The sequence below is a fragment of the Apteryx mantelli genome, chromosome 7, assembly GCF_036417845.1.
Source record: "Apteryx mantelli isolate bAptMan1 chromosome 7, bAptMan1.hap1, whole genome shotgun sequence".
In the NCBI taxonomy this organism is placed as follows: Eukaryota; Metazoa; Chordata; class Aves; order Apterygiformes; family Apterygidae; genus Apteryx; species Apteryx mantelli.
In genome coordinates, this window is record NC_089984.1 from 26,308,272 (window position 1) to 26,335,331 (window position 27,060).

The 27,060-nt window shown below is 38.1% G+C and overlaps 1 protein-coding gene across 1 annotated transcript in view; it reads right to left on the reverse strand.

The window, feature by feature from the left end:
- Positions 1-10: 10 nt before the first annotated feature.
- The window catches only part of PDE6C (phosphodiesterase 6C), a 30,926-nt gene continuing 3,876 nt past the window's right edge, over positions 11-27,060 (reverse strand). Inside the window, exons 2-22 of the mRNA XM_013951146.2 lie at positions 21,561-21,713; positions 21,362-21,451; positions 20,967-21,107; positions 20,336-20,410; positions 20,182-20,246; positions 20,003-20,069; positions 19,092-19,139; positions 18,750-18,899; positions 17,940-18,083; positions 17,778-17,846; positions 15,360-15,506; positions 14,884-14,991; positions 14,667-14,776; positions 11,808-11,895; positions 9,025-9,125; positions 7,744-7,851; positions 7,402-7,465; positions 6,251-6,325; positions 6,026-6,109; positions 4,820-4,973; positions 11-1,958 (exon numbers count right to left, since the gene is read on the reverse strand). Of these exons, the coding sequence (XP_013806600.2) occupies positions 1,888-1,958; positions 4,820-4,973; positions 6,026-6,109; positions 6,251-6,325; positions 7,402-7,465; positions 7,744-7,851; positions 9,025-9,125; positions 11,808-11,895; positions 14,667-14,776; positions 14,884-14,991; positions 15,360-15,506; positions 17,778-17,846; positions 17,940-18,083; positions 18,750-18,899; positions 19,092-19,139; positions 20,003-20,069; positions 20,182-20,246; positions 20,336-20,410; positions 20,967-21,107; positions 21,362-21,451; positions 21,561-21,713 (2,112 nt within the window). The 3' untranslated portion in view covers positions 11-1,887. The remainder of the gene's footprint in view (positions 1,959-4,819; positions 4,974-6,025; positions 6,110-6,250; positions 6,326-7,401; positions 7,466-7,743; positions 7,852-9,024; positions 9,126-11,807; positions 11,896-14,666; positions 14,777-14,883; positions 14,992-15,359; positions 15,507-17,777; positions 17,847-17,939; positions 18,084-18,749; positions 18,900-19,091; positions 19,140-20,002; positions 20,070-20,181; positions 20,247-20,335; positions 20,411-20,966; positions 21,108-21,361; positions 21,452-21,560; positions 21,714-27,060) is intronic.

A 27,060-nucleotide genomic window follows, 5' to 3' on the forward strand; every position in this document is an offset into this window, starting at 1 on the left:
TCAATAGAGAACTCTATTTACAAGTAATATTAATTACATTTTTAACAGTTTGTACTTGCATAATAGATGACAGTACAAGGACACATTTAGGATGTCCTTGAGTAACAAATAAATGTAGGCTTGTATGAAGGCTTCTTTAGGTAAGAAGATGGATTTAAAGATTAATTCTCTGTCATCTTGCAAGCATGGTTGAGAGCCAAATCCAGTCTGCAGCAATCTGCTTACATGTATGCAACTTGCCCGAAGGGGCTTTTGTAGAATGTGTTGCTATATTTGTTGCTGCAAGTGCTGTGCATTAGGCATGTGTTCTGAATAACTAACTCCTCTTTGGGTCTTCAAAACACAGTTATAAAATGGTACAATATACATATTAAATACATCATTTAATACAGTTTGAATGAAATTACTTAATGAAACAACCTTGAAATAGCTTCCTTTTGTATTTAGATGTAGTACAGAAAATAATACGTGATACCCAGTTTTATGGCATTGTGAAGTTTGCATAAAAGATTTGGCCTAGTTGTAGGTAAGGATATAGTAAGTGGGAAACTTTTTGTATATTTGTCTTAATTTCTGATGATAGCTGTACAATATGTGTGTAGAGCATTCTTAGAAGGGTGTATAGTAGGGCAAATCTTTCTCCCCTCTCTGTGGATGCTGAGAAAGATCCCTTCTGAGAAAAAAAAACATGTAGTTCTGCTCTTCTGCATTTGACATCCCTCTCTTCTTAGGAGGAGACAGGACTGGATCCACTGAATGCTTAGATACAGGCATAATATACTAGCTGTTTTCCTTCCTTTATCTGTAGGAGGAGCCAGCTTCACGGGACCCGAGTAGTAGGTACGGAGTGGAGTGCTCTCTGTCATTCTTCAAGGACAGAAGGGCTTTTTGGAAGACGAATGTTTCTTACAAAAAGCTAATTTGCGTGCAGTGGTGGAAAGGGAGATAAGTGACTTCTGACATGGCCTACTTCTTCTGTCCTCTCCTTCCCAAAATTAAACTGATGCCTGTTCACTGGTTTTCAAATACTGGAAAATTCTGTCCCTTTATTGCATTTTAAAAGGGTGTATCCCGGGCACATGCGCCTTTTAAAATGACATTGAATGTAGTAGAGCCTGCTGTAGATATACTGCTATAGGTATCAGTGAATTTTCATTTAAATGATGTTGATGGCCTGCCTTTTTAGGTTTTCAAAAATAAAAGGTAGTCAGTTTAGGAACCATGGGCAGAGCCACTTGACATGAACAATGGAATGGTTTCTCCAAGCTATGGGTACAATTTACAGATTTATCCTTGGTAGTTTTGGAAAAAGACTGTGTACCATGGATCTGCTTCTTATAGATATGATCCAGGGAATAATTTTCCTAAAGTGAAATAAATGTTTACCTCTAGAATTGTATCTAGTATGGAGTATGAAGGAAAAGGACACAATTCCAGATTATGGAAATACACATAATATAAAAATCTAAATACACAAGTTATGAAATCCGTAATTCTTTGATTGAATTATGCATGTTAAGTTTCATTCAGTAATTTCATATAAGATCTATTAAAATTATTTATATTATTCAGGATAATGTGCAGAAGTTATATATTTTAATAAAAATATTGTGTAGAAATTGTGACGTGAAATAATATCAAGACTTCACAGTTAACTCATTTTGCACCATTAATCATTTTTTCTTCTGTCTTTTGATTTTTCAGTTTTTAATTGTAACTGTTTCTTTTACTCCATTAAAAATTATTTCCAACAAATGGCAGATGCTTAAGAGGATTGTTAAGAGATGGATCTGTACTATTCTACGCGAAGCAGAAATCCACGGGGCTCATTGAAGTACTTTCTAGAAGTCTTTTCTGTAGCAGAAACAGTGTCTTTGTGACTATGTATTACAAAATTATACATGTTTTGGATTTTCCCTCATCTCCACCTCCACCACCACCTCCAGCTGCATTTTCAGCTAAAAAACAGAGAAGGAAAGGAATGTGAATATTTTCTGTTCATTTCAGTTGCGCTCCTTTTTTTTTTTTATCAGGTGTTGCTTTTGTGATATGGATGTTATGTGTGTTTGACCTTCTGAAAATTGAATGTTTTCACTACTTATCTGGGAAATCAGAATATGAAACAACAATGCATAGTATAAATAAATAAATATATACACATACACACATACATATTGGAGCAGTTGATATCAACATTTCTGAAAGGACGAAACACACTGAACCACTCTTACTGGAAAGTTTCAGTAGTTATGTGTATTTAACTCTGTCCCATACATACAAAACTGAGGAATGCAAGCCATGCAAAGGAAATAAACTGTTGCATCAGTATAATATTTGAAACTATTTTTGAAGGAGAAGATAAACAAAAACTTGAATTTGACCTAATTGTATAAACTTTTAACCAACCCTGCATGAATCCCTTTGTAATTACCAATCAAGAGAGAGATTTTTTTGTATGTTTTTTTATCTGTAGCTACTGATTCTGTTAATGTCTCTCTCAAATGATTCCACAGATTTTTAGTGGTCATAGTTCAGATCTTTCAATGTAATAGGTTGCGTTTCCAGGTTCATTTAAGGTAAGATACCAATATTAGAATTAAAACTTACATTTGAAAGCTGTGGATCACCATGTTACTAGGTCATTTTCGACCCTTTCCACCTGCATTGAAACATGTCACATGATCAGTGTCCTACCCTCTGTAATTTGTGGATATAATCAACACTTATTAAATATATATATTATTTTCTTAGTATAATGCTGTACTCCATTTTAATTTCTGTTCTGAACTTTCCACTGTAGTGGTTCAGCAAATATGTTTATTTTGTTTTCTCTCTCCTGAATGGCTAAGAATAGCCAGGTCAGTGTGATCTAGAAAACTGAGCATGGTTCAGCATGTATTATACTAGTTGTTTGTATTAAGTCACTTAACAAGCCCATATATTTACATGGCCTTGATTTGACAGTGTCAGATCTGTTTTTCACAAATGTGCATGGCCTCATTCCAGTGCACATTTAAAAAGATGGAAAATGATTCACTTAGACTTTTGTAATATCAGTTATGATATGCAAAGAAGGCCAAATCTTTAGCTCCTGTAAGTCAGTCTGTCCATGCTTGCCTGTGTAATGTTTCTTGTGGGAAGATAACTTCTTTCCCTAAGTCACAGTGACTTAAGTGATTCCAAAATCCCAGTGATTTAAAATGGTCCTAATTTCAAGTGGGAGTGCAAGTACATGACTCTTCCTAAACATTTTATTTGTTTTTTAGTTAAGAAGAACCTTACACATAACAGCATAGGACCAGACTTCAAGTAACTATACTCTTTGCCAAGAGAGCAGATATATAAGGAGGTTTGTGAGTAGGTCCTGTTTGTTGTTCCCCCTCCCCCCCGGTATTTCTGTGACGTTCAGATGCTCACATTCCAGAGCAAGGAAAGAGTACTTTGTTCATATTCCCAACCACCTTGTTGTCAGCAGTAAATTAATCTTTAATATGATGGAGGTGGACATCATTCCTGTGAAAGTGTGTGTAAGTGATATAAGAGTGCAAGCAGGCCAAAATTTTTCTTGTATTTTTTTGCAAATTATCTCTGTAGCCCTGTAAGAATATATGAAATGCTGACTGCTTGGAGGATAATGCTGAATTTGGCATGATAAAGTACAATGTGTTCTAAACTTTTAAAGATTTATTTGGACAATCATATTTGATTCATTTTATTAGACTTCTCTTTCAAAAATCTGCTTTGAATAAATCATGTAACTTTGTGTTTTTAACCACTTTGCAACAATATTTTTTGAATTTGGGCCTAATATCATTTATTTTAGGAGCCAAGAACAGATCTGCTCCAAAATCTGACAGTAACTTGATGCGTGGCCTTGAGTAGCCTCTCTTCTGTGTGAAATGTGAAGAATACTCACCTATTTCCCACAGACACTGATTAACAAATAAATTATTCAGTACTGTTTTATATTTTGAAGATGTGAAACACACTATTAAACTAACTTCTCCAAACTATAGCTGACAATAAATCACTCTGTAGAAATCATGCATATTTTTGTTTTAATCTCTGAACCTTTTCAGGCATTTCAGCTGATTGGCAGACCTGTTGATCTAATATTCTAAATGCCCTACAGATTCAAAATAATGGACTTGTTTCACTCTTACACTGAGTGATAGGTTCTCAGTTTCTACCAAACCAGATTTTTTTTCCAGGTCATCACATGCAAAACCATACTTTTAATTTTAGAACTTAAGATTAGTGTTAAATTTGCACTTTGTGAGAGAATTTTTTTAGCCAAGAAACTGATGATAGGAAACTAAAGCCAAAAGCTTTATCTTGAACTTGGAAGAGGACTGGGGATACACACTGCTTTCTATGTTCCAAAAGCAAACTATCCATTCTCATCTATTTTCTTGATGATTTTCATTTTCAGCCTAAGCAAAGCATTTTAATATATTTGATTCTGATGCCACATAGAATTGCTGCATTTTTTGTGTTTCAGATGACTGCAGCACTCACAGCTAAATAGGTGTTTTATTATGTTTAGTCTTTAAGCCTTAAGACCAAAGAAATTTTACATTCCCTTCACCTTTGTTATGATCCTATTTTCTATAATACTGCAGTTTAGAAAATCAGGTTAGTGCACTGGATTTATACTACCTTTAACTCCTCTTCCAACTAAAGATAGAGTTAATCTGGCTAATTCAGAGCTCACATGCCATTAGTGTAAAGTTTAATAGAATACTGCAGTGTGTGAATTTCAGAGAGAAAAAATATGTTGACTCCCTTATATGTATGAAAACCGTAAAAGTTATTTAACCTTTTTTGGCAGCTGCTTCTTCTTCCTTTTTCTTTTGTTCCTCAGTAACTTTCATCTTCTCTTCATATTCATCAGCTCGTGATTTCCATTCAACCCTGTTGTTTTGAAGACCATCAAACATAGGTGTAATTTCCTTGTGAAACCTTGAGAATTCCTATACAAACGATTTAAATTAGTAAATTAGAGGTTTTTAAAGACACATGATTTGTAAATTATGAATTTGTGGAAATACTGCTGCTGTGCAAAGAAAACGTTGCTTTCTTTTTTTCTATTAAATCGAATTATTTCAGTATGTGTACCAGATTAATGGATTTTATTTAGTTTCACATTTTTGCAAGCACTTACTGTCTCTGGTAATGGATTTTCTTTGGAAGAGAAAAAGTTACCCAAAGAAAAAAGTGCTAGTAAATGCTGGTATACATTCCAGAGCATGTTCTTTTTGCCAGTAGGGGCATATTACTGAAAATTCTGTGTTGAAATAATGCCATATTGTGCATACGGTTTGTTTGTTAGAAGAGATTGGCATTATATAATATATGTTTTAATATCTTCCCTGATCCACCATATTTGATAGCCTGGTTCATATAATACAAACATCACTGTGATACTATGATTATTGGTATCAATTATATAACATACAATGATAATAAAGTCTAGTATCTTATAGCAACATCATATTCCAAGCAGCTGAGGATGCTCCTGAAGATGTTAAAATATTACATGTCATTTTGCTACATGATATTTTGGGATAATAGTAAAAGCTAGACAGAGATTAATAATGTTGGCATTTCTGTGCTTTCCAGAAAGTATGGAATATCTATACTTCCAGAATAATTGCAAGTTTCATATTCTGTTTGTTGTGTCATTGTTTTCACTGATTGCTGTAAGCATCCACATGTTGCCTCCTTCATATTTAATGGGACTGTGAAGAATTATGTTGGGCTTTTGAACTCCTCAGTCTTTCAAGATAGTAAGAAAAGCTGAGTGCCTTCAAGTTCCACTGTGATCTTCACTTTATAGCGTCTCTTAAATTTACTTTTTGGAGCAAATTTTTCTAAATAACAAAAGATTAAAAATTATGCCTCTTGTGATAGTTATTTACCCCATGACCAAGAGTCTTGCTGATGTCTAGAATTTTTTAACTACAACTGTTTGATAGTGCCATCAGACTTGCTGCAAAGGGAAAACCAAAACATTTATTCTTACCTTGTACACAAATGTACACACAAAATCTATGAAACCAACTTGGAGCTTAGGTAGTTCATCTCCTTTGTTTCTGTCCATCATAGGCTAGAACAGAATAGTGGTAATTTAATGTAGATATCATGCTTTTTGGTATAACAATATAGGAATCATAATAGACCAATATCTAGTCAGTATTTTTAATAATAGGAATTATTGCTTAACACAGATAAACTGTTTAGTACTTACAATTGGTTGTTGCTGTAGCACAGTTCGTTCCAGGTCACCTTGCTCCCAGAATTCATTTGCAACCATGAGGGCAACCTGAAAATCACAATTTCTGAGTGTAATTCAATGGAAATCTATGCAGAAAGCAGTCAATTAAAACAAAAATAAAGCAAAGAAAAGACAAGATTTTCCAGAAAATGTGGATTAACTGAGAGCTGATGCGTTACTACTTAAATCAGTGTACTCTCAATTTACCATTTAACTATTGTTACTAACTTCCGTCCCACAAAAAGAGAACTTATTCATTGCTAGCTTCTCTCTGAGTAGCTTAAACAGTTTTCCAGAAATAGGGAGTACTGGTCAAAAGCAATAAAATTCCACTCTTTAATCCCTGCAGAAATAGTCATGCAGTTCTTTCCATGCTTGCAGATACTCTCTAGTGTACTGTAAGGCCTTTTCCAGCAAATAACTAATCTCTACCACTTTGAAAACGTGGTGCATGCTGACTAAACAATAGATTATCGACAACAGTAAGACGGTATCAGCAACATAACAGAATCTTCTAATACCTGCAATGTGTACCGCCTAGAAGGCCCCACAGGCATCTTGCAGCTGTTTCAATTATGCATTATTAAAACTTATACCTGTAAGGCTAATTGATGAGCTTGAGCGTGATGGTCAATGAGTACTGAAGTATTGGAAGTACTTATGTACAAAGCAGTGCCACACTGCTTTATAGAATTTATTTTAGCATGATTAAGCTACCTTGAAATGGAACTAGAATGTACAGAATGGACACAATTAATTCAAATCATGCTGTTGTTAAAGCTGTACCCTAAAAAATACCCCAAAATAGCAAAAATCAAACAACACAAAATGAAAGTGAGTGGCATTTAAGGGAAGTTAGAATGGATGACACAAGCTGGGAGACCAGTTTGGGCTGATTGATGAGTAGAGAGGGGTGGAACAATTGTGGAGTTTGGCTGGGGAGAAGCACTGTGGAGCACTTACACTGACAGAAAAATAGAGGTTGTTTTCTGGAAATACAGTTGGGTTCAAATAGTTAAATATCTAGTAAATGATAATATGTATTTTTTTTAAATGATCATGCACCAAATAGGCAATAAAACAGACAACATACGCGCAGTACTGTCTGTTTGAAAAGTACCTACCTTACTTTGCACTTCCCAAGGCTTGGTTATAGCAGACAAGTCACATCCAGTCATCATCATAGCCCTTTGTAAAAACAAAACAGAACAGGCATATAGTTAGGATGATGAAAGAAAAAAAAAAATAGGATCCAGATTTTTTAAGGAATTTAAATACCTAAGATGCAGGTGGGGGCAGATTTTGAAAAGCCTGTAGCCATCTAGTTCCAATTCAAAAACATGGTTTAGCTCATCATTTTTTAAAAGTAACACCAGTTCTTAATTTACATGTCTAGGTGCCCAAATGCTTTTAAAATCCAGTCCTTGATAACTGACTGAATAAAATGTAAGATATTAACCACCTACATGATAACTTCTTTTTTGGTTGGGTCAATAGATATATATTTAATCGCCTCATCTTCTGTTTCCATTTTTTCAATTGCATCCACAATCTTTTGAAACATAGTTCTTTTCCTGTTAAAACATACAAATAAACCATGTATCAGTGAACAAAAGATCCTGCATTAAAAAAAAAAAAAAACAGAAAAACGTATTTCCCACATTTATGCTTTTCCATAGTAGTATCCTAGTCATAGTATTATCAGAGTGACACCTCCTTCCCGTTGAACCGAAAGATAAGTTTTTCAGTTAACCTAACACATTTAGATTTTGCTATAGATTGCTGACATGTGCAGTATTATGTCAAGGTTCCGTATGAAGAAAGAGATAACAGATTTCCCAACTCGTCATATTAAACTGTTTTGTGTGACATTCTTCTTTCTTTAGGATCACATGTTTTCCTTCATAATAGTTCCTGTGAGATAACGAATTGGAAAAGTGAAACAAATGCTAATTATGTTCTTCCCCCTAATCCACCCTGAAACCCTAAGAGGCACTATGACCTGACTAAGAGGAACTATGAAAAGCATAAATGTGTCTTGCTATTGCTTAATAAATCTCTTATTTTGCATTTAGAGTGAATTAAATATTCTAATGGAGTTACTGTTCATTGAAATTTCATATCTGCAGTGGAAAAGGTTATCAAATTGTTTACTGTCCCTGGCTTTAAATTGTCCCAGTCATAAGACATCTGGACCAAAAAAAAAAAAAAAAAAAAAAGGCTCCATTTATCTTTAAGGAAAATACCCATTATAAAAGTATGTTAAGTCAGTAATTTAAGAACAGGACGGATGATTTGATCTTTGGAGTCCTTAGCATATTTAGCACTGGGATCAGTAAGTGTTTGTAGTCTTGTTTTTAAACCAACAGCTTAATTTCCATGGCCTAAGCATACTCATGTTTAGTATGAGTAATTGTAACATGGTACAAAAAATATCACACGTGCACACACAACCTTACGATTACGTTACGAATCTGCACTTCTAAAATACAGTGTTTGCTGTAAATAAAAGCATATTTGACTGACCTACTAAATCTATGCTAAGCATTAGAGACATTTGTGTGTTCTGAAGTTTGAAAGCTTATAATGAATCTAAGAATGTCTTGGGTTTTACGGGAATGAGGCTTATTTAATAACAATTTTAAATGTAGCTCTGTACTCTGTATATCACAAGTCAAAACTACAGTTGTAAATTTTATGGGGTTGACATTTTTTTGGTAGGGAATTATACAGAATTTAGTACTTACTTGAAATACAATGCCAAGTCGGTTGCTATTATTGCAACTTCAAATAAATGTAGAACGGTTTCAAACTGTTGCTTATTTAGGTTCTGGAAGATGTTTAAACTCTGAAAGATGGAAAGTTTACGAGTTCAATTCCTCTTATTAAACTGTCTTTGTTTTGCACTATACAGGCTGTCCCATAGAATAGCATAACAAAACTGCATACATGGCCAACTACTGTCCCTGAATCAATATAAATTACTACGAATTAAAAATTCTTCAATTGACAAAGGTGGCCCTTATTCACAAGAGCAATTCACATGCTTAAATACCAGTATTTCTGTGAATTAGGGCTGCAGAACCATCCAATACTGAGCTCCAAATATGAACTTGTAAATCACCACATCGTATGATTTTCTACAGCAATGTTACATGCACTAACCAAATCTTAGTGGCTGAAGCAATCTATGGGTAAAATATGATATTTATAGGTATATAATATAAAAAAAATCTACTCTATTGCAGCAGCTGATCCTGGAAGAGTTACTTAAGGCCTATGTAATTTTATTTTAGTCTTGCAGAGTAAAGGGGAAGAGAAAGGTATAGTTTAGTCTTTGCTGTTGAGATTAAGAGGATCGGGAAAGAAGGGGAGGCTGCACTTCCAAACCTGCAGCCCTGTTCGCCCCAAGGGCCGAGGAAGGCAGAAAAGGTTCATTTCCAGCAGCGGGGTTGCTGAAATGAGAGCAAGGACCTATGTGCAGTACAATCTCCAGACAGGAGCGAGGAAAGCCAAGGAGTTACTCTGTTGGGTGCCCTTACAGATGACCGAAATATGGAGCGCTTTGGGTCCCCGTGTCCTAAAAGACTGGGATTAGGGAGCACTGCTAGTAAAACCCTGTATTTCTCAGGCACTGTGTGCCCGCTTGGTGAGCCAGGGCACGGCTCTTGCCAAGCCGCAGGGGCTGGGAAACCAACGCCGTTAAAGAAGTGCTCCTTTTAAGAGGAAAGATGGAAAAATTGAAAAGTTGGTTGCAAGGCAGGGAGGGATCAAGCTACCGGCCAGCATGAAAATGGTGGTGAGAGCAGGAAGGAGCCCTGCATGGACAGCAGCAAGGGACCAGAGTAAACAACCAAATATCTGCGCGACCCACAGGCAGCTCCAAGACGCTGTCTCCAGAGACCACACCAATAACTACATCCCCACTGGCTCAAAGGGTTTCAAGTCGCCTATTGCTGTACATTAATTAAACACAAATTAAAACCAAACAGAATCACCTGTACTCCATGTAATTAGTAAAGCAGCGGCAGTTCCTCACCATTTCTTTACAGGTTGCACCCATAAACCTGACGACATCGGCTTTAAGTCCCCGGAGCAGTGCCCTTTGCCGGCTGTTTGCCTGGGTTGGCACAACCAGCTGCCACACTTGCTTGGGGCCTGCTGCTATTTAGGCACTGGGAAACCCTGCAGGTGTCGTCACCTCTTTAATTTAAATATGATGTCTGTCCCTAGCAAAGGGAATAGCAGTATCACACTTGGTGTTTTTCTAAGTCTCCTGGTTTTCCTTCCCTCTTTAACCGAGGAGACGAGCAGGCGTGAGAGCACAGGGCCTCGTGGTGCCGCTGCTCAGGGCCTCCAGCGATCCTGGACCGTGGCGCTGTGGTTAGGTGCTGGCTTTTCACATTAAAAAAAGCTACAACAGTGCCACAAATAGACAGGTAAACAAACATTTTGTATGCTTTAACAAATCATAAATCTTCTGTTTTGTTTATGGTTGTTGTGCTACACGCAGGTTTATTCTGATTAGGCCCTCCCGAGGTCGGGAAGCGGCGTAGCTGCAGCGACCAGCAAACGCAAAGCCAGGGAGGAGCGGCGGCCGCAGCGCCTAGGCCGCGGGCCGGCAGGGCCAGGGGTGATCCGGCCTTGGCTGTTAAAACTCTGTGGATTATTTCCCTGCGAAATAGGCGCCGAAGCGTTGTGAACGGCCTCTTGCCTTCGAGCAGCAGCGGCGGCGGGCCTGGGTGGGGGCAAGGGAGGCTCCCCACGCCGCGGCCGCCATCCCGCTCGGCCCGTGTGCTGCAGGGGCAGTTCCAGCGCAGCCGCTCCGGGAGGAGGGTGGCGGAGCAAGGGACAGCAGGGCCGTCTGCGAGCGCGAGGAAGCGCCCGAGAGGCGCCTCTGCCCGGCTCGGCGACGGAGCTGGGGTGGGAAGCGGGACGGGGGCAGCAGGGGAGGTGGTGAGGGCGGCAGGAGGGAAGGGGAAAGGCTGCGAGGAGAGGGCTCCCTGCTGGCATCGGGGAGGATTGGTGACGGGAGCTCCAGCGGAGCCTCGCGGCACTGCTTGGCGCGTTTGAGCGCGGCCGGGGGCTCGTGTGGGCCTGGCGGGGCCGAGAGCAGCTGCTGATCCGGCTGCCTCCCTCCCTCCCTGTGCCCGCTGCTGCGGCAGCTGCGTCCAGCCCCCCCCCCCCCCCCAAGTCAAGGGCAGTACTTTAACTAGGACACCTCTTATTTTCTGCTTTGGTTTCAGCACTGGTGTTTTGTGAGGGTAGAAAGAAGTGAAGAGTGTGCGCGTGAGGCCTAGAGGACAGGCTTTTTTCTCTTGAATGAGTCTTTCTGGCAGATACCCTGGGGTTTCCCTGCAAGTGCACAGTGCACCACTGCCCCAAATGCATAAGAACTTAGTTTAAACTCATGAATTTGAACATAAGCTCTTCATTTGGACCTAGAGGAATGAATGAAACCGGAAAAAACTTGGAAGGTCATAACTTAATTAGAGCTTTTAGTGTTAGCAGAAGATTCATGTATACAAACCTCATCTTGCAGCAGGGTTTTGCTGTACTCTAGATGATGTCTTTCTAAAATGGATGAGCCGTGAAGTTTTGCCAGTGGAGCCGCTGACCTGTTGAAAAAGAAGCAGTTGTTCATAGTATTTCAGAAGCAACGTTTTTTAATTCATGGTGAGATTTGTTAGGATTAAAATGCTTCTGATTTGTATGTTCGATAGTTTACTATATCGTTATTAACCATTGGCATGATGCAGAGCAGGAAAATATTTGCTTGCCTTCACCGTTGCGGTTGAGAAACGACAGAAATTAGCACTGTGTGTTCAGCGCCCACTGAGTTCTCAAAACTCAAAAACTGTGTTTTTGAAGGCGTGCCTCTGTTTTAGCTTTCACATTCAGTTTTGCTGTTTGTTTAATCTACACACCTTCTGCATATTTGAAAAGTAGCCCTTCTCTAGCTTTTAGTATTTATTGTGTGGTTTGGCTTTCAAACTCTTGTCTGTCTGTATTGAACGTGGCCTGTGCCCCTCGTGTTTCTAACTATGATTGCTTAAATATAAAGTAATGATATAATGCAGTTTAATTCCTCTAATGCTCTTGGGTTCTCTCTCTCTCAAAAAAAAAGTCAAAACAAAATCAGTTTTATGGACTGTGCAAGTCATGACAGTTCAGATATGAGTATCACAGCACTTGTAAACCCTTCCTCTGATCTTGGGCTGAGCTTCAAGCAGAAGTAATTGCACTTGAGTTTATGGTACTGGGAGGAAGGGAGAAGTGTCCTGTCTCCACTTTAGCTGGTTCTGAATCTTCAGCAGTGTATTTTCCTCCTTCTTCCCTTAGCTGGTAAGTCTGAAGTGACCCAGGAGGATTGGTGTCTGCTACCTTTAGTTCCTGCCTCGTGATTAAAACTGTAGTGGTAAAGCCTGATAACTTATTTATAAATAGCTTTACCATGTCTGACCTCACACAGAGGGCTTTCAGCTAGGAAAGACCACAGTTGGAAGATTTAAAGCTCCCTTAAAGTTATTTGGATGAGTGGCAGTCAGCCGAATAAGAACTGGCATCTCATTCTCCCTCTCTTACGTCACCTGGAGAATCCCTGACAATAATCAGAAAATCCCTGAGCGTCCCAGCACATGATCTGAAACGCCTCTGCTGGGAGGAGTGTGTCTAGGGGCAGGGGAGGAGAATGAATCGTGCTGGAGATGCACTTGGTGGGAAACACTGCTAAGAAAATTATGGTTATAATCCTTTGACACACATAACAGTCTGAGAAACTTGTGTTGTCTGGCTAGCACTCAGAAGCCCTTACAAATACCATGAAAGACTAAATGGTAGGTTGACTACTCTTCAGGAGAAGAGTGGGTCTCACTACAATGCATAATTATGCAGGTAAGTTTAAAATAAAATGAATTCATGTTGGGTTATGACAAACATCTACTAACAACAAAAACACAAATACTTTAGGGTATTTTGCATACTCGGAATAAAAAGGAACATGAGTTGCAAAGCGTAACCTCGTGATGTGCATAGCTTACTGGCATTTAGATGCTGTAGCAGAATGCAAGCTCTTTAGCTCAGAATCCTCTATTATGAGGAGACATATCTCAGGAAAGGATCTACATAAATCAGTAAATTGAATGGGGGAACAACAGCTGGCCGATTTGGCCAGTGGGAAACTGAGAAAAAGAACACATTCTAAATCCCGTTGTCTCTCGCTGAATTGTCTTTTGTCTGTTTAAGTTCCACATCTTGAATCCCTCTCCAGAAAAGTGCTTATGCTGTCTTGAAAAAAAAAAAATCTATTTAGGGACTTTCTGCTCTTTATTTAAGATCCTTTTGAGTTACCACTAGACCAGTAAGAGTGAACACAATTTTTATTTTACATCCTGCTGCTGCTTAAGGCAGTCAGCTAATCCATGTGGAACTGTTTTCCATACACTTAGATTGTGTATAAATCTTGATGTTGTGTTTTTGAACATTCTTAAACTAATTTTTTATCTCCTGGTAGTTATTACAGCAGACACAGATGTTTTAAAATTTCCACCATAAAAGCTGCTGCCTGGTCCTCTTTAGTCTCCTTATTTTTCATTTAAATATTCCTTCCCTTAAAAAAAATTAGAGGCAACATTATTGGTTGTCCTTTGGATCATATAATGTCAGTCGTCTTCTATTTGCTTCATTGAATTCCTCTCACAGCACATGAAACAGTTTTCAGACTGGAAAGAGGCTTTTTTGATATTGTTATTATGGTACTCCGAACCCTTTGCGGAATGCTCTGGAGCTGGGAAGGTCTGCCATGAACTCGAAACAACCCTGCACCAGGTACAGGCTTTTAGGCATGCTGAAAGCCATGAAAGGACAGAATGAGAATGAGAATTGCACCTGAGGCTTTAATCTGCTCCATTAGGGCCAGTGTGACTCTGTCGCTGGCTGCTGGGGGCAGCTCTGGGGCAGGAGCCCTTGCAGGTGCGACACAATGCCACCGGCCCCTCAGGTGCTGTTGCCTTCTGTGCTCCCACCCACTGCCACAGTGTTGGCTTCGCTATCCATTTAATTCACTTTTCTCATTTCTTTGTGGCCTCATGTGCATGAGGCACCACTACAATCCAAGGACTGCAAAAGCTTAGTCTCTCTTAAAAATGAATTACAAATTCAGGAGCTCCTTTTAAGATAGTCTGCTTTTGCATTTTGTCTTTGTGCTCCAGCAGTAATGACAATTGCTCTTAGCAGAACTCTCGATTTCTTTCTCTTCTGTAGGATGAATATTTATTCATGCTAGTCAGATATGGAATATATACATCTTATTTTTTGCAGGTACAGACACTGTTTTTTTATTTACTATTATAAATACCACATGGCCAAATATTTTGGTGTTTGCACTTACTTCATTTGATACAAATTATTGGTCCCTCTGTGATCAATGTCATGGCAGAAAGCAGCAGCCACCATGGCAAAGGCTTCTAGATCAGTATAATATTTCTTTATTTTGCCTGTCTGTAAAAGAAAATAGACCATTCTGAGTATATGCCTGCCTGAATTTTGCAATTGGGGTTGAAAGGAAAGCTAAATGCTGAATGTAAGTTTAATACTAGCAAATTTACCATTAGCAAAGTAAACATTGTCTGTCCCACATTGAATCCATGTCGCCAGTTGTGATAAGTGATATCCCGGTAACCCTTTCTGACAGTGTACATCCATCTTGTAAGTACCTGTTATGAATAAAAGTGGTTGAGACTGTGCTGTTAACTAAAACAAAATGCTGGAATGTCTTAAAAAAAAAATTACTGGGAAAATGTGCAAGTTCTATGAACATAATTAATTTCCATTAAATTAAACATGGAACCAGCAAACTGTTCTTATGTAAATGCATGTTGACTTAATTCCTTACATAGGTCACACAATTTCAGGATAAGTTTTAAGTCTTTATAACAAATATGTAAATGCTTAATTAAGAATGGATAATTGTTATCCGTATTACTAATTTTTTAGTGTAGCACACTTCTATATTAAAGTACCTCCAGTCAGCTATTTCTCTGCTATCTTGAAAGAAAAATAAATAAGACAGAATAAATCAGACCTCTGCTGGAACTTTGAACTTTTCAACAACATTTATCTCAAAGAACAGTCGTATTCCACAAGTTACCAAACCGTGTTCTGTAATGGGGAAGTCACTGAAGCGGAATTCATAAAGCTCTAAATCTTTTGGATCAGGTAATTCTTCTTTCTGTTGGGAAAAATCAAAACCACAAGAGTTTTTCTGGCAAAAGCAAAGTTGGAAGGATTTTTGTCTACCCCCCCGCCCTGACTTTGGTGGGAACATCACCTAGGGGCAGTATTCTTATTGTACTGAAACTTTGGACCTTTGAAGATATAAAGTAACATGTATTAAGTTATGAAACACTGGTGATCACTGCTGGTTTTCTTCTCAAAGAGAATAGGTAGAAGTCTTTGCCAGCTGGTATTTCTCCCCACCATGAATTCCAGCATGTTCCTATGTGGAACACCTGAATGTTTCCTTGGTTAGGAAGTCCTAGGCCTTGGAGTTTCTCCTACCAGGGATAAAATTCATGATTCTCCAGCTTTTAGCCAAATTTCAAGGCTGCAGTTAATCTTTTTCATGGCAAAAATGCTTCAACAAGCCCTGCTGTTCTTGGTAAGTGGTGGTGCCCTTCTTTGGGATCTTAGGAATAGTTATAGGTACCGTGACCAAAAATGACCACCTTAGAATAAAATATTGTTTACTTTTTTTAAAAAGTAGAAGAAAGTATAACAATGTAATCATTTTTAAAACAACAGAAAGCATGTTTACATGCTCATCTACCTATAGCCTTGTCCTCTTTGGGAGAGACTATATAGGCAAGCAAAGATTCCTGTAGAATCCTGTCGATGTTTTAACCTCTGCAGGGCTGGTGTGTTCTTCTGCTCCACAACCACCCCTCAAAATTAGTCAGTCTTTCCCTGCCTCCCACGAGATTCTCTCTTTATAGCTGTGATAGCCTTCTTTACGCTTAATGGAGAATGCTGAAGAGTTGATTTGGCGCATGGAAAGTGGACTGGAAAATCCTACGAGATCAGTTGTAACGATTCAGTTAATGGTCCGAGTGGTGGCGGATATCTGCGTTCTGGTTTGCCTGCTTGCGGTGGCTTCTTCACTGCTTGGCTCTTGAATGAACTCAGTATGTGCATAAAGGAAATACTCTTATGATGCTTAAATGTACAGAGCATACAGTATTCAGTTATAGCTTACTTCAAATCTGTTACATAGTCATTTATTTTTTACTTCTGTGGTTGGTGGTAATTCTGTATTAGCTGTGTCCTTTCTGTAGATTAAAACAGCCTGTTCTGAACAGTCCTGACTACTGATGAAAATGAGGGACCACTTCAGAAGTAGTGGACAGCATAAGTGCATATTCTTTTCCCCATGTGCTAGACTTTATTAGGTGCTGGCTGGATGCCATTCGGGGATTTTTCTCACTCTGAAGGGTAGATAGACAGCTCAGGCCAGCTCTTCCTTGCACTGAAGAACCTCCAGAATGCTCTAAAACTCACAGTATATAAAAGTTAAGAACCTTACATTGCATTTAACTTGCCTCTTTTGCATATGCTGCGCGGATATACACTGAATAGCCTAACCGGCAATAGTGCTACTTGTAAGCTGTTCCATAATACTTTTCATCTGTACATCTCAAAGCCTGAGAAGAGCAGTATTGTATTTTAAAGGATGTGCCCCAGTCAAAACAAGAGTTAAATCAGGGAAGTCTGATGCAATACAAAACTTAGATTATATGGTCGCAATGATTCCCTTATGCCTATACTTCAACAAATAAGGCTGAACTTCAATGCAACAATGTTTCCTTCTTACCTAGTAGAATTTTCCTTTAAATTTGCTCTGATCTGAGGTTGAGGTCAAAGTCAAGGAAACCTGGAGCAGTGGTGTTTTAAGACCCATTACTTTGTGAATCACAGATCTAGAAACACCTGCTTTATCCAGTTAGCCAGCGGGGATTCCAGGCCTTCTAACAGGATAAAGCATTCGCATGCAGCCTTGGCACTGCAGGAGATAATAGATCTTTAAATTTGTGACACCACAACATATAAAGAATTCATTTTAATTGCTTTCTGGAGACAAAATATCCATACCAATTTTTTCTTTTTTTTTTTTAATTTGGAGGCCTGCACTATAATTATGAATTGTTGCTCTGCAAGTGGAGAGATTTTAAAATATTTTATCTATTAATTGATGGAATTTTTCATAGAGCTAAAATAGACTTATTTTAAAAGGTATGTGAAGCTACACAGGGTCTGTTGTGAACCCAAAAAACAACAGAGGACCTAAGAAGCTGAAGACATATTATTAAACCAACTCCATCTGGCTTGTATTTGTCATTGTATTAAACAGGATTTGGCTACATATGACTTCTACTACAATGAAGACCCAGTATTTTCTGGTATAATCATGCCGCTGGGAGTTCAAATTTTCAATGTAACAACTTACCAGAATCCTGATAAGATCCTTTTCATCACAATCTTCTATATTCGTTGCATTTAATTTCTCTTTGTATTTCTAAAAATGAAAATGAATGTTAACTGAATTTAACATTTCTTTCTGTGCAGCAAATTTCCTACTTCAATTATCTGGCTCTGGACAGAAACTCACCAGTATAGATTCAACTTCAGAAGAAGTGGCCTTTGTCTGGTACATGAGCATCTCCTGAGCAATGTCTTTCCTGTTTTCAAGCTTATTCATTTTGTCATAAGTGTCAGTATTCAAAACAGACCACCCCAGGAACTGCGTGAGAGTCTGGGACAAAGCCAAGAAAAGTGGAGATGATACCCTGACAATATAGTTAAACTGACAGTTTGGACTTACTTTCTTTAAACTCCAGTTTCTGGTAGTGCCCTTTTAAAAGCATCATGTAACTCTACCTGTTAGTGGCATGTAACTTCCATCAGCAGGGTGTCTTAGCACCTTGCAGCTTTTAATGCCACTGTATATCTCAACCTATGTAGTTAAGGGCCCATATTCTCATTTTCTATACAAGAATTTGAGGTTTATGGAGGTTAAGTTAGCTGGGTGGACTTGGATGCACTGTGTATCTTGCCCAAGTGCATGTGGTTGCTCTCTGAGCAGTCGTCACAGGCATCATGTCCATTGGTAAGCAGTGTGCCATCCTTGCATGCCCAGTTGTGTTAATTAGGAGATATTGGCTGTTATAACAGATATGATAAATATCTGACTTTTGTTCATTATTGGAACATAACGATCTCTCAAATCTTCAGGTCTATAATGTGAAATAAAATTCTCTGATTCTTAAGAAACTACATAGTGAAGAAGGTAGAAGACTTTTGGTTAGATGTTAATACAGCCTACTAGACAATGTTTAGACATTTTAAACTGTGTTTTTCACAATAATAACATTTTGATTAATATATGGCTGCTTAAAGCCTTTTATCTTATTAAGCTTACTTCAATGATCTGTTCATCATACTCATCAAAAGGTTTTCCATCTTTCCTGTTGTAAAATGTAGCAACTCCCACAATTTCTTCCTTTTTGTTGACAATAGGCAATGACAGGACATTTTTGATTATCCATCCAGTCTCATCCACAGGTCCTTTCTGTAGCAAAGACAAAGAACAGGACATGTTGCATATTTCTTTAAAAGTAGTGTTACAGCTATTAAGATAACTAACTTAACACTAGGTCATGTGAATCACAAATTAATGGAAAATTATACATGCAACTGTAACTAATTGGTGGAAAGCATTAACACATTTTTCTATTACATCTGTTAACATTACTGGTATTACCTGAAATGTGAAATATTCATCTGCTGGCGCATTCATCATGTTACAAATCTGCAATATGAAGAAAAGAAAAAGAGACATTGTTTAAATGGAATATAACATGCCCCAGGACTTGGCCAGGTATTTTAAAAATGCAAATATATTTTCTAATGAAAAAATAATGAGCAGCCTAATTAGCTACAGAAAGCAGAATTGTTGCTATAAAATTAAATTGGTTATTCTGACAGATGTCATTCTGGAGTGCTTATAGCAAACTGCCTCATGTATGATGTCTCACGGTGCATGCTTATAAGCATCGTGATTAAGAAAACTGCTTCTATGCCAATTTAAAATGGCATGGGGATTTATAGAAAGAAATAATGAAGTACTGTCCTTACTGTTATAAAAAATGCTGCAGGATTAATAATTCAAAGTCTTGGTGAATGACAGTTATTATCTTGGCTGGCAGACTATGCTGTACACCATGTGGAAGCTTTGGTGCACTGCCAGTTTGGAGCTAAACAGGTCTTGGCATCCTGGGCCCAAGCCATGCTTCCAACTTAGAGCCAGGAAGCAGAAATAAGGAAAAGTTTGGTTTTTTGTTTTTTTTAACTCCTGTATGTAATGATTTACTAACTTTTTTTTTGTGAGACTGAGTTTGTACATCCAGAACATGACATCAGACATGCACACTTTATTTCTCTGATGTCACCATGATTGGAAGGAAAATTTCCTGATGTTTTGGCCATTTGCACTGAGGGCTTGTCCGTCCAGGCTACTGATTCACATGGTTTCTCTGGGAAGCAGTAACACTAGAGGTGGCACAATATTTTTTTGTAGAGGTTTTTGGGTATGGGGAGTTTATTTGTTCTTCTCTTGATCAGAAGAACTACACAAAACAAAACTTGTAATTTTTATTTTTGTTATGAACTTACAAATCCATTTTCAGCAACATATGTTGGCAATCCACTGACAAGACACCAGTGATCTGCTGGAGGTGACCTTTAGAGAGAGAATAAAATTAAATGATTTCTACAGATACAGACATGTTGTTATTCTATCCCAGCAATAAATTTAATCACCGCACATTTGCAGGCAGCCAGTGAATACTCACGGAATGACTTTGATTTCTTCTTTTCCATGTAAAATATAGTCAATAATCTTATAAAAGTTAACTTCCTAAATGGAAAGAGGAAAAACATGTAGGTGACCTGTACAACCTCAGTGTCAAAAGTAAGACTCATAACAAGAACAAATGAGATGCTCACTCTTCCGTCGGGTGTCTTGGGGCCTTTGTAAGGCTCTGCCTCCCCCAGCCTCATGGGCCATTTGTCGTAGAACTCCTGGGAAAGCAAGATGCAGTGGTTAGCAGAAGGAAGCAAAGCAGCTCTCTGTTCACAGGTAACCTGAAATCTGTGGGTAGCAGTTCTGTTTTTCCTTCTCCATAGCTCTATTTGGTCACATCTCAGACAATACTAAGAAAATATTGTTAAATATATGCCAGGCAAGAAATACTAGCACATAAATTGAAGGCTGCTGTGAACTTTATCCCTGGAAGGCTGTACAACTTGATCATTGTTTTAAAAGGTAGATAATCAGACTGCAGTTCTCTCCTTCTCTTCCTCACATGGATTTTTTTTCACGTGGAAAAAATGATTTCGGAATCAACTTTCATATTTATTGTGGACATATGCTTTGCCATGCTTATATTTCACATATAATTTTTGTGGCTCAGTTGGATTTTTATATAGATTGTCCCAAAGGGTTAGAAAGTATGGTATCTTTACGTCTTGGAGAAGTACACTAGAAATACCTGGAACAGATGAATTAAGTAATTAAAAGGATGAACTTTATAACTTAGGAGTTGACGTATTTCTAGGAAACAGGTAAAATTGTTACCTTCTCTTTAGTCATGTCCAGCAGACCGACAGAGTACCTTTCACAATTCAGATACATTCGAATAGTGTACAGCGCTTTGTGAAACTGCCTTTCTATATCTGTCAGCTCTTCAAATACTTTGTTGGCAGACCACAAAAGCATCTATTTACAACAAAAGAGAAAGGGTAAATGTTCATGAAGGTAAAATGCATTTTGAACGAAAACATAACCATACGGATCCTAGACATTCCAAGATACAAGAATAAAGTGCATTACTGTAAAAAAAAAAAAAAAAGTAAATAGATGGTATCCTTAGGTATCCTTGTTTCAACAAGCTTGTGAGAATGTAAGATAGTGGGAATCATTATTATTTCAGACAAAAAAAAAAAGTTAACTGTTAACAAATTCTTCTTTACCTGACTTCGTCGGGATTCAATATTGTAGAGATACGATGTATGATGATTTTTTAGGACCAAAGATATAAAATTGAGGTATTTGTTAAAGACCTAAAAATGGCAAAGAACAAAAGACAAAGTATGAAACCAAGATGTAGATTGACTCAAACTACTTGTTAACGTAACAGTTATGCTCTTATTTAGTGTTTGAAGTTATTACCTCTTCATCCTCTTTTGAGAATGCAGTGTCATTTAGTTTGTTGAGTGCCATCACAACAGCAAGCACCTCTTTGCCCTGCATAACTGGGGTTGCCAACATATTGATCGTTGTATAACCAGTTCGTTTGTCCAGAAAATCAGAAAAATGGTTATTCTGGAGGAAAAAAAATAAAAGCACAAATGAAATCCATGACAGTCAGTTGCCATGCCAAAGGCAAATGATCACTGTATTTGCTACTTATGTTCACAATGCTGTGAGCATAGTGCAGTAGATTCATACTCCCAAAAAGCATTATAACTATTTAAGCCAGTCTTGCAAACGTACATGTAAACAATTACCTTAAGCATTGATGATGAATACAGCTCCTGGAGCCAAGTTCTGTGCAGGGTTTTATTAGAATGATGACAAATTTAAGGAAATGAACATTTGAGAAGAGCTAGAATGAAGGACAGAATAATATGACTTTGTGGCTACCTGATAGCCTAATGCATAGGCTTGCATGTAAGAGAATTATTTTGTAGCTAAGTTAATATTTACTATTATTGCTTAATTATTTCTGTAGCTAGTATGAATGATGTTATCCCATTATGTAATGTTTAAAACTATACGTAGGATCATTGCAAACAGTCTTGAAGGTGTATGGCTGAAAATGCTTCTGTCAGAGAGGTATCCACAGTAGGTATGCATCTGGCTGAGCCTTGTCCTATTCCTCCTTCTTGACAGTCTCCCATTCCTGCAGCTCCCAGCCCAGTGTGCCCTCCTGGTGAACAGGCGGGTGTAGAACAGGGAGGGATCCAGGGCTGCTTCTGCTGTGGTGTGTGATCTTGTGGGATGGAGGCCATGCGACAAATGAGCCACAACTAACCCTCCAGTTGCCTACCCTTGAAACGGAGTGCTGAGGAGGAATTTAGTAAAAGGTATTCTAGGTCTTCATTCTTCTATCTGGAAATTATTGGGAAGCTAGTTCACCTATTCCATGAAAGAATGTTTCACTTTCTCATATCAAAGAAATTCTTGAGGTGTTTTCTTTGAAATGCCAATATTCCCTTTATTTTCAAAAATGAACTTGAAATTTGTTAGGGAAATCTGTTTGTCAAGGGTGGTTGTGCTGCTTGTTATTCTGTGAAAATGCATCTAAATTTATCCAAGTTATGAGCTGGGGGTTGGAAATCTGTCAATATGTGCATGCTCAGAAGTGACACAGTTCTGCTAAGCTGCTGAAATAGCCAGACTGTCTTCACTGGGCCTTTTCCATGCCCTCACAGGTGCCACTTTTTACAAGTCAGTACAGAAACCTCTTCTTCAGAGGGATGAACTCTCTCTAGTCATGGGCTACAGTGGTGGACTCTCTTTGAACTTCCTTTAAAAGGTCTGCTTCTGGTTTCTCAAGGTGCTTAGATAATGGTATTAAATGCGTACCAAGACGCGGTGATTGGGACCTGGTAACCAGGGACAGTCAGACTGGACCACAGACAGGCATGGCAGCTGGCCAGAGGGAGGCAAAAGGAGTTGTGTTTCAAGAACATCTGCCCAGAACCAAGATTCCCAAACCTTACCATTCCTCTGCTGCTGGCAAATATTTGTTAACCCACTTGTAAAGTCTCTGACCCCAGCTACTGCATTTCTATCCCCAGAGCTGATACACAGTACTGCTATTAATTACTGTATTAGCTTTGGCAGCCAAGATCTGTGTGGAAGATCTCAAGGTCTCCTACTTGCTGCTGGACTGTGTAGTGTAGTGGGATGCCACATAATGGAATTTCTGCTTTTTAAAATATAGAAAACTATACACAATGCTACTTCAGGGAAAAAAGCAGTTTCTAGGTTGTAAAATCAATCATGAAAAGGCTAGCAAATGCCAGAACTAAGACTGTTTGTCTAATTTTGGGTTCTTTCCTCTAAATCCTTTTCCCCTTCTTTCCTCTTTAACAATTTTTTCTGGAATGTGTTGAATTTATAGCATATATAATCCTGAGAAGGTAGATTGTATTTTATTCTGAGTTCAAAACGTTATTTGTTTTTCCCTTCAGCTCTTGATAGTCTTTCGGCAGCCCATCTCTTGTATTTGCATTTTTGAATCCTAGAAGGAAATCTGAGAAATCTGCATTTCTGGGAAAGGAATGAAAAATATGGAAGTAACTCTGGAATGTCTTTTTCTGTATTTACCACTTGGGGTCTATTACAGAGTATTGATTCTTTTATGGGGGTGACACAGGCTTCCTTAAATTGGGTTGAAAAGAATAAAAATAAGCAATATGTTTTCTCTGTAGCTCAAAGTATCAGGCTGTATTTGGGTCCCTGGAAAGTGTAGCCAGTTCCAAATACATTGCTTTATATTGTCTGGGTGAGGATGGGGTGATTTCTTTTTTTCTGTCAAACTTTCACTGAGTTGCTGTTTTCTCTTTTTCTAAGAGAAAGGTATAGGGATATCTCAGTGAACAGATATGTAGGGAAAATGCCAGTCAAGCTGTCTTTTCTACATGAGAATCAAATACTGCCCCATAATCTTCTAAACAAATGTGAGGTATTACATAGAAATATTTGAGTTTCTCTGAGATAAATTATCTACAGACACAACCATTCTGGCTTTGGGGTGGTTTTGGAGGGGCTTCAGTGACAATTTCTGAATCTCTGCGAGTGTTTCAGCCACCCCCAAAAAAAGGAAATAGAGAATTTGACCCTGTTTAGTAGCCCGTTTGCCCCACCTACAGCATCTAGCGTATGGTGAGGACCAAGTCCTGATTTTAGAGCTCTATATACTGTTATGAGGGAACAAAAAAAATTTCAGACAGTCCTGGATTTCTGAATGCCTAAAAAGGACTTGTATCACCTGAAGTGAACTGAATCAGCAGGACTCAATAGCTGAGTTTTAATTTGTTTAGTAACTGCAGGCTGAAGGTAGAAGTAGTGGTTTGGGAAGGAGCACTTTGGTCATAGGAGTTTTGCAGAGGATAGGAAAAAATTAAAAGAATGCAAATCTGTGTTAATAAACAAAAAGTTAGTGACCTGAACCAACCTGAGTTGTGTCTAGATAATGCAATGCAGATATAAATACTTTGCTACACACTGGCAGTATCCTCATAATGTATGCAAAGATTCCTGTTGCACATGATTTGCATGTGTAATCAAAAACTTGTGCTTAGATTTAGGCTTTTCATTACTGAATATTTGGCACAGAATTGCTGAGGGGTTTGAAGCCTTAATTTTCAATCAAGGTTTTAAAATATTTTTTTCTCAGGAACATAAGCTCCTTTTGATTTCAATGCAAATCACTTTTGCCTAATGTATGGAAAATCATGGACCAATAAGCTAGAAACTTGCTCTGCAGTACCAGAGCCAGAGGAGAATCTTGGTGCTCCTATGAAGATGGACCCTTAGTCTATTTGAGCCTGATCTTAAGAATCCAACCATCTTCTAGAGTGATGTCGTGAACTTTCAGATCCCGATTAAATCATATAACTGACTTTAGAGGGAAGGGGATTTTTCAATAGCTACCTAACTCCAGATATCAAATCTATACCTATTAAATAAAACAGACTTCACAGTGAAGTGTTAACAACTAGAAGAAAAGATTGTGCATATGTTCTCTCCTTTAAGAGGGCCCACTGCACTACTAGTGCATTCTTTTCCCCCAAAGTATGAAGTTTGCCTCATTAGTTAGTACAATCTTTTCTAATCATACTGTGCTGTATTGGGTGTGTACTAGTTATGCCAGCTACTAGAATGCATACATGCAGTGGGATGCCTAGGATTGTAGAAAACAGCAGCAGTATGTTATAGAATCATCCCGTATAGGACATTGTCCCCCAGAATTATCTTCATTGCATAGGTGTAACTCACTGCTGCAGCTTTGTTAGCTTTTTGATAAAGTAAATATAGGCTCCAGATTGTTATGCCCAGACTAACTCCTGTACATTTGTGATCATTTTCTACCAGCTCCATTTAAAGCTAAGGTATATAGCCTTTCACTGTGCCAGAATCAATTTTGTAGATATATCATTAGATGTGCAACATGTCTTAAAATTGCGCTAAGCCAGCACCTGCATACTGGAATGGCCCCCCTCCATGTTCATCTTTCTGTTTTTGGTGAGAGACAATAACCTGAGAGGAGTCTGGGGGTTACTATGGATTTAGCCAGTACACTCGAAATGCGTAGCTGATGCAGTTTTTTGGTTCTCTACCCCATGACACCAGTTGTATCTCACTGTAACTTACCAACATGACTATATTGAAATTTCATTGGTAAAAGGTTTATAATTTTATGCATAATGCTCTGTGTTTAGATCTTTTGGCCTCAGCTTTTCAATTCCTTTGGGTTCTATGAGCCTAACTTACATCCCATAACTAGCAATGGAATTTACAAAATGAGAGGTCACTGTTGTAAAAACAACGTGATTACGCCTCTCTGAAAGAGGAAAATCAGTCCATTCTTTCTAAAAATAACTTATTTTATTTTCCTCATTATGGCTGTTAGAAATATGTAGTGAATGTATATAATTAAAATCCAGCTTGCTTACTAAACCTATATCACATCTGATTCTGAATTGTAGCTACACAACTCTAAGTTCATGTCCATAATAAGGTAAAATAAATATCAATAAGAAAGGCCCTGGGAAACCACAGGTATTTTGAGAAGAAAATTAATTTTAAAAGACAGACTACATGAGCCGATAATATTTTACAATTACACAGATTGTTCTTCAAAAAATCAGTGTTACTTTAAGAATTGCTTCTGAAAAGTTCTTACTGTCTGGACTGTCTACAAGAAGGAACCATCTTGTGTCTGTCTTTTCTCATGGTTCTCCTTTTAGATCTCAGTTTCCTTCTTAGGGCCGAGTTCCCTTCTTTTGCTCTTGGATGTTTCCCTGTAACGGTCTTGAAAGGCCTTATTTCTTTCATGATGAATTCTGCTTCTTTTGCTGGCTTTTGATATCCCACAGCATTTTAAGTGAACTGTGAAAGAGCTCTGCACAACTTTCTAACCTTTCACAGGTTTTCTCATTAAATACGCCAAACCTAAAGAACAATGAAGATCACCGTTCTCATGTTCATTCAACCATTCTATACAGTAGTTAATGAAGGAGGTGCATTTCCCGGTTCATAATGTTATCTTAGGATTTGCTACACTATCCTCCAGAACAGTGAGCGAAGCCTTTAGCATATCTGATTGGATTAATAGCAAAATGCAGCCTGAGGCAAGTGAGTTTGACAGTTTTGGAAACCTCCAGCTCAAATTCAGTGGTGTAAATTACTTTGAGTGTAAATTTGATCAAAAAATGGGAAAACTACTCTAATAAGATAGTGTGAACCCTGTTAATTTGGTTTTCATGGAACATGCAACAAGTGTGTAGTTTATACAAATGCAGGGAAGAAAGAAAATGGGAGTAGTGTGAAAAGCAGCTCAAAAAAGGTAATAGGGAATGTGGATCTGTCTTCCTTGTTCAGCCAGTCAGCGTGAAGGCTCACTGCACTGGTTCATTTGAAGCTATAGGAGCAGATC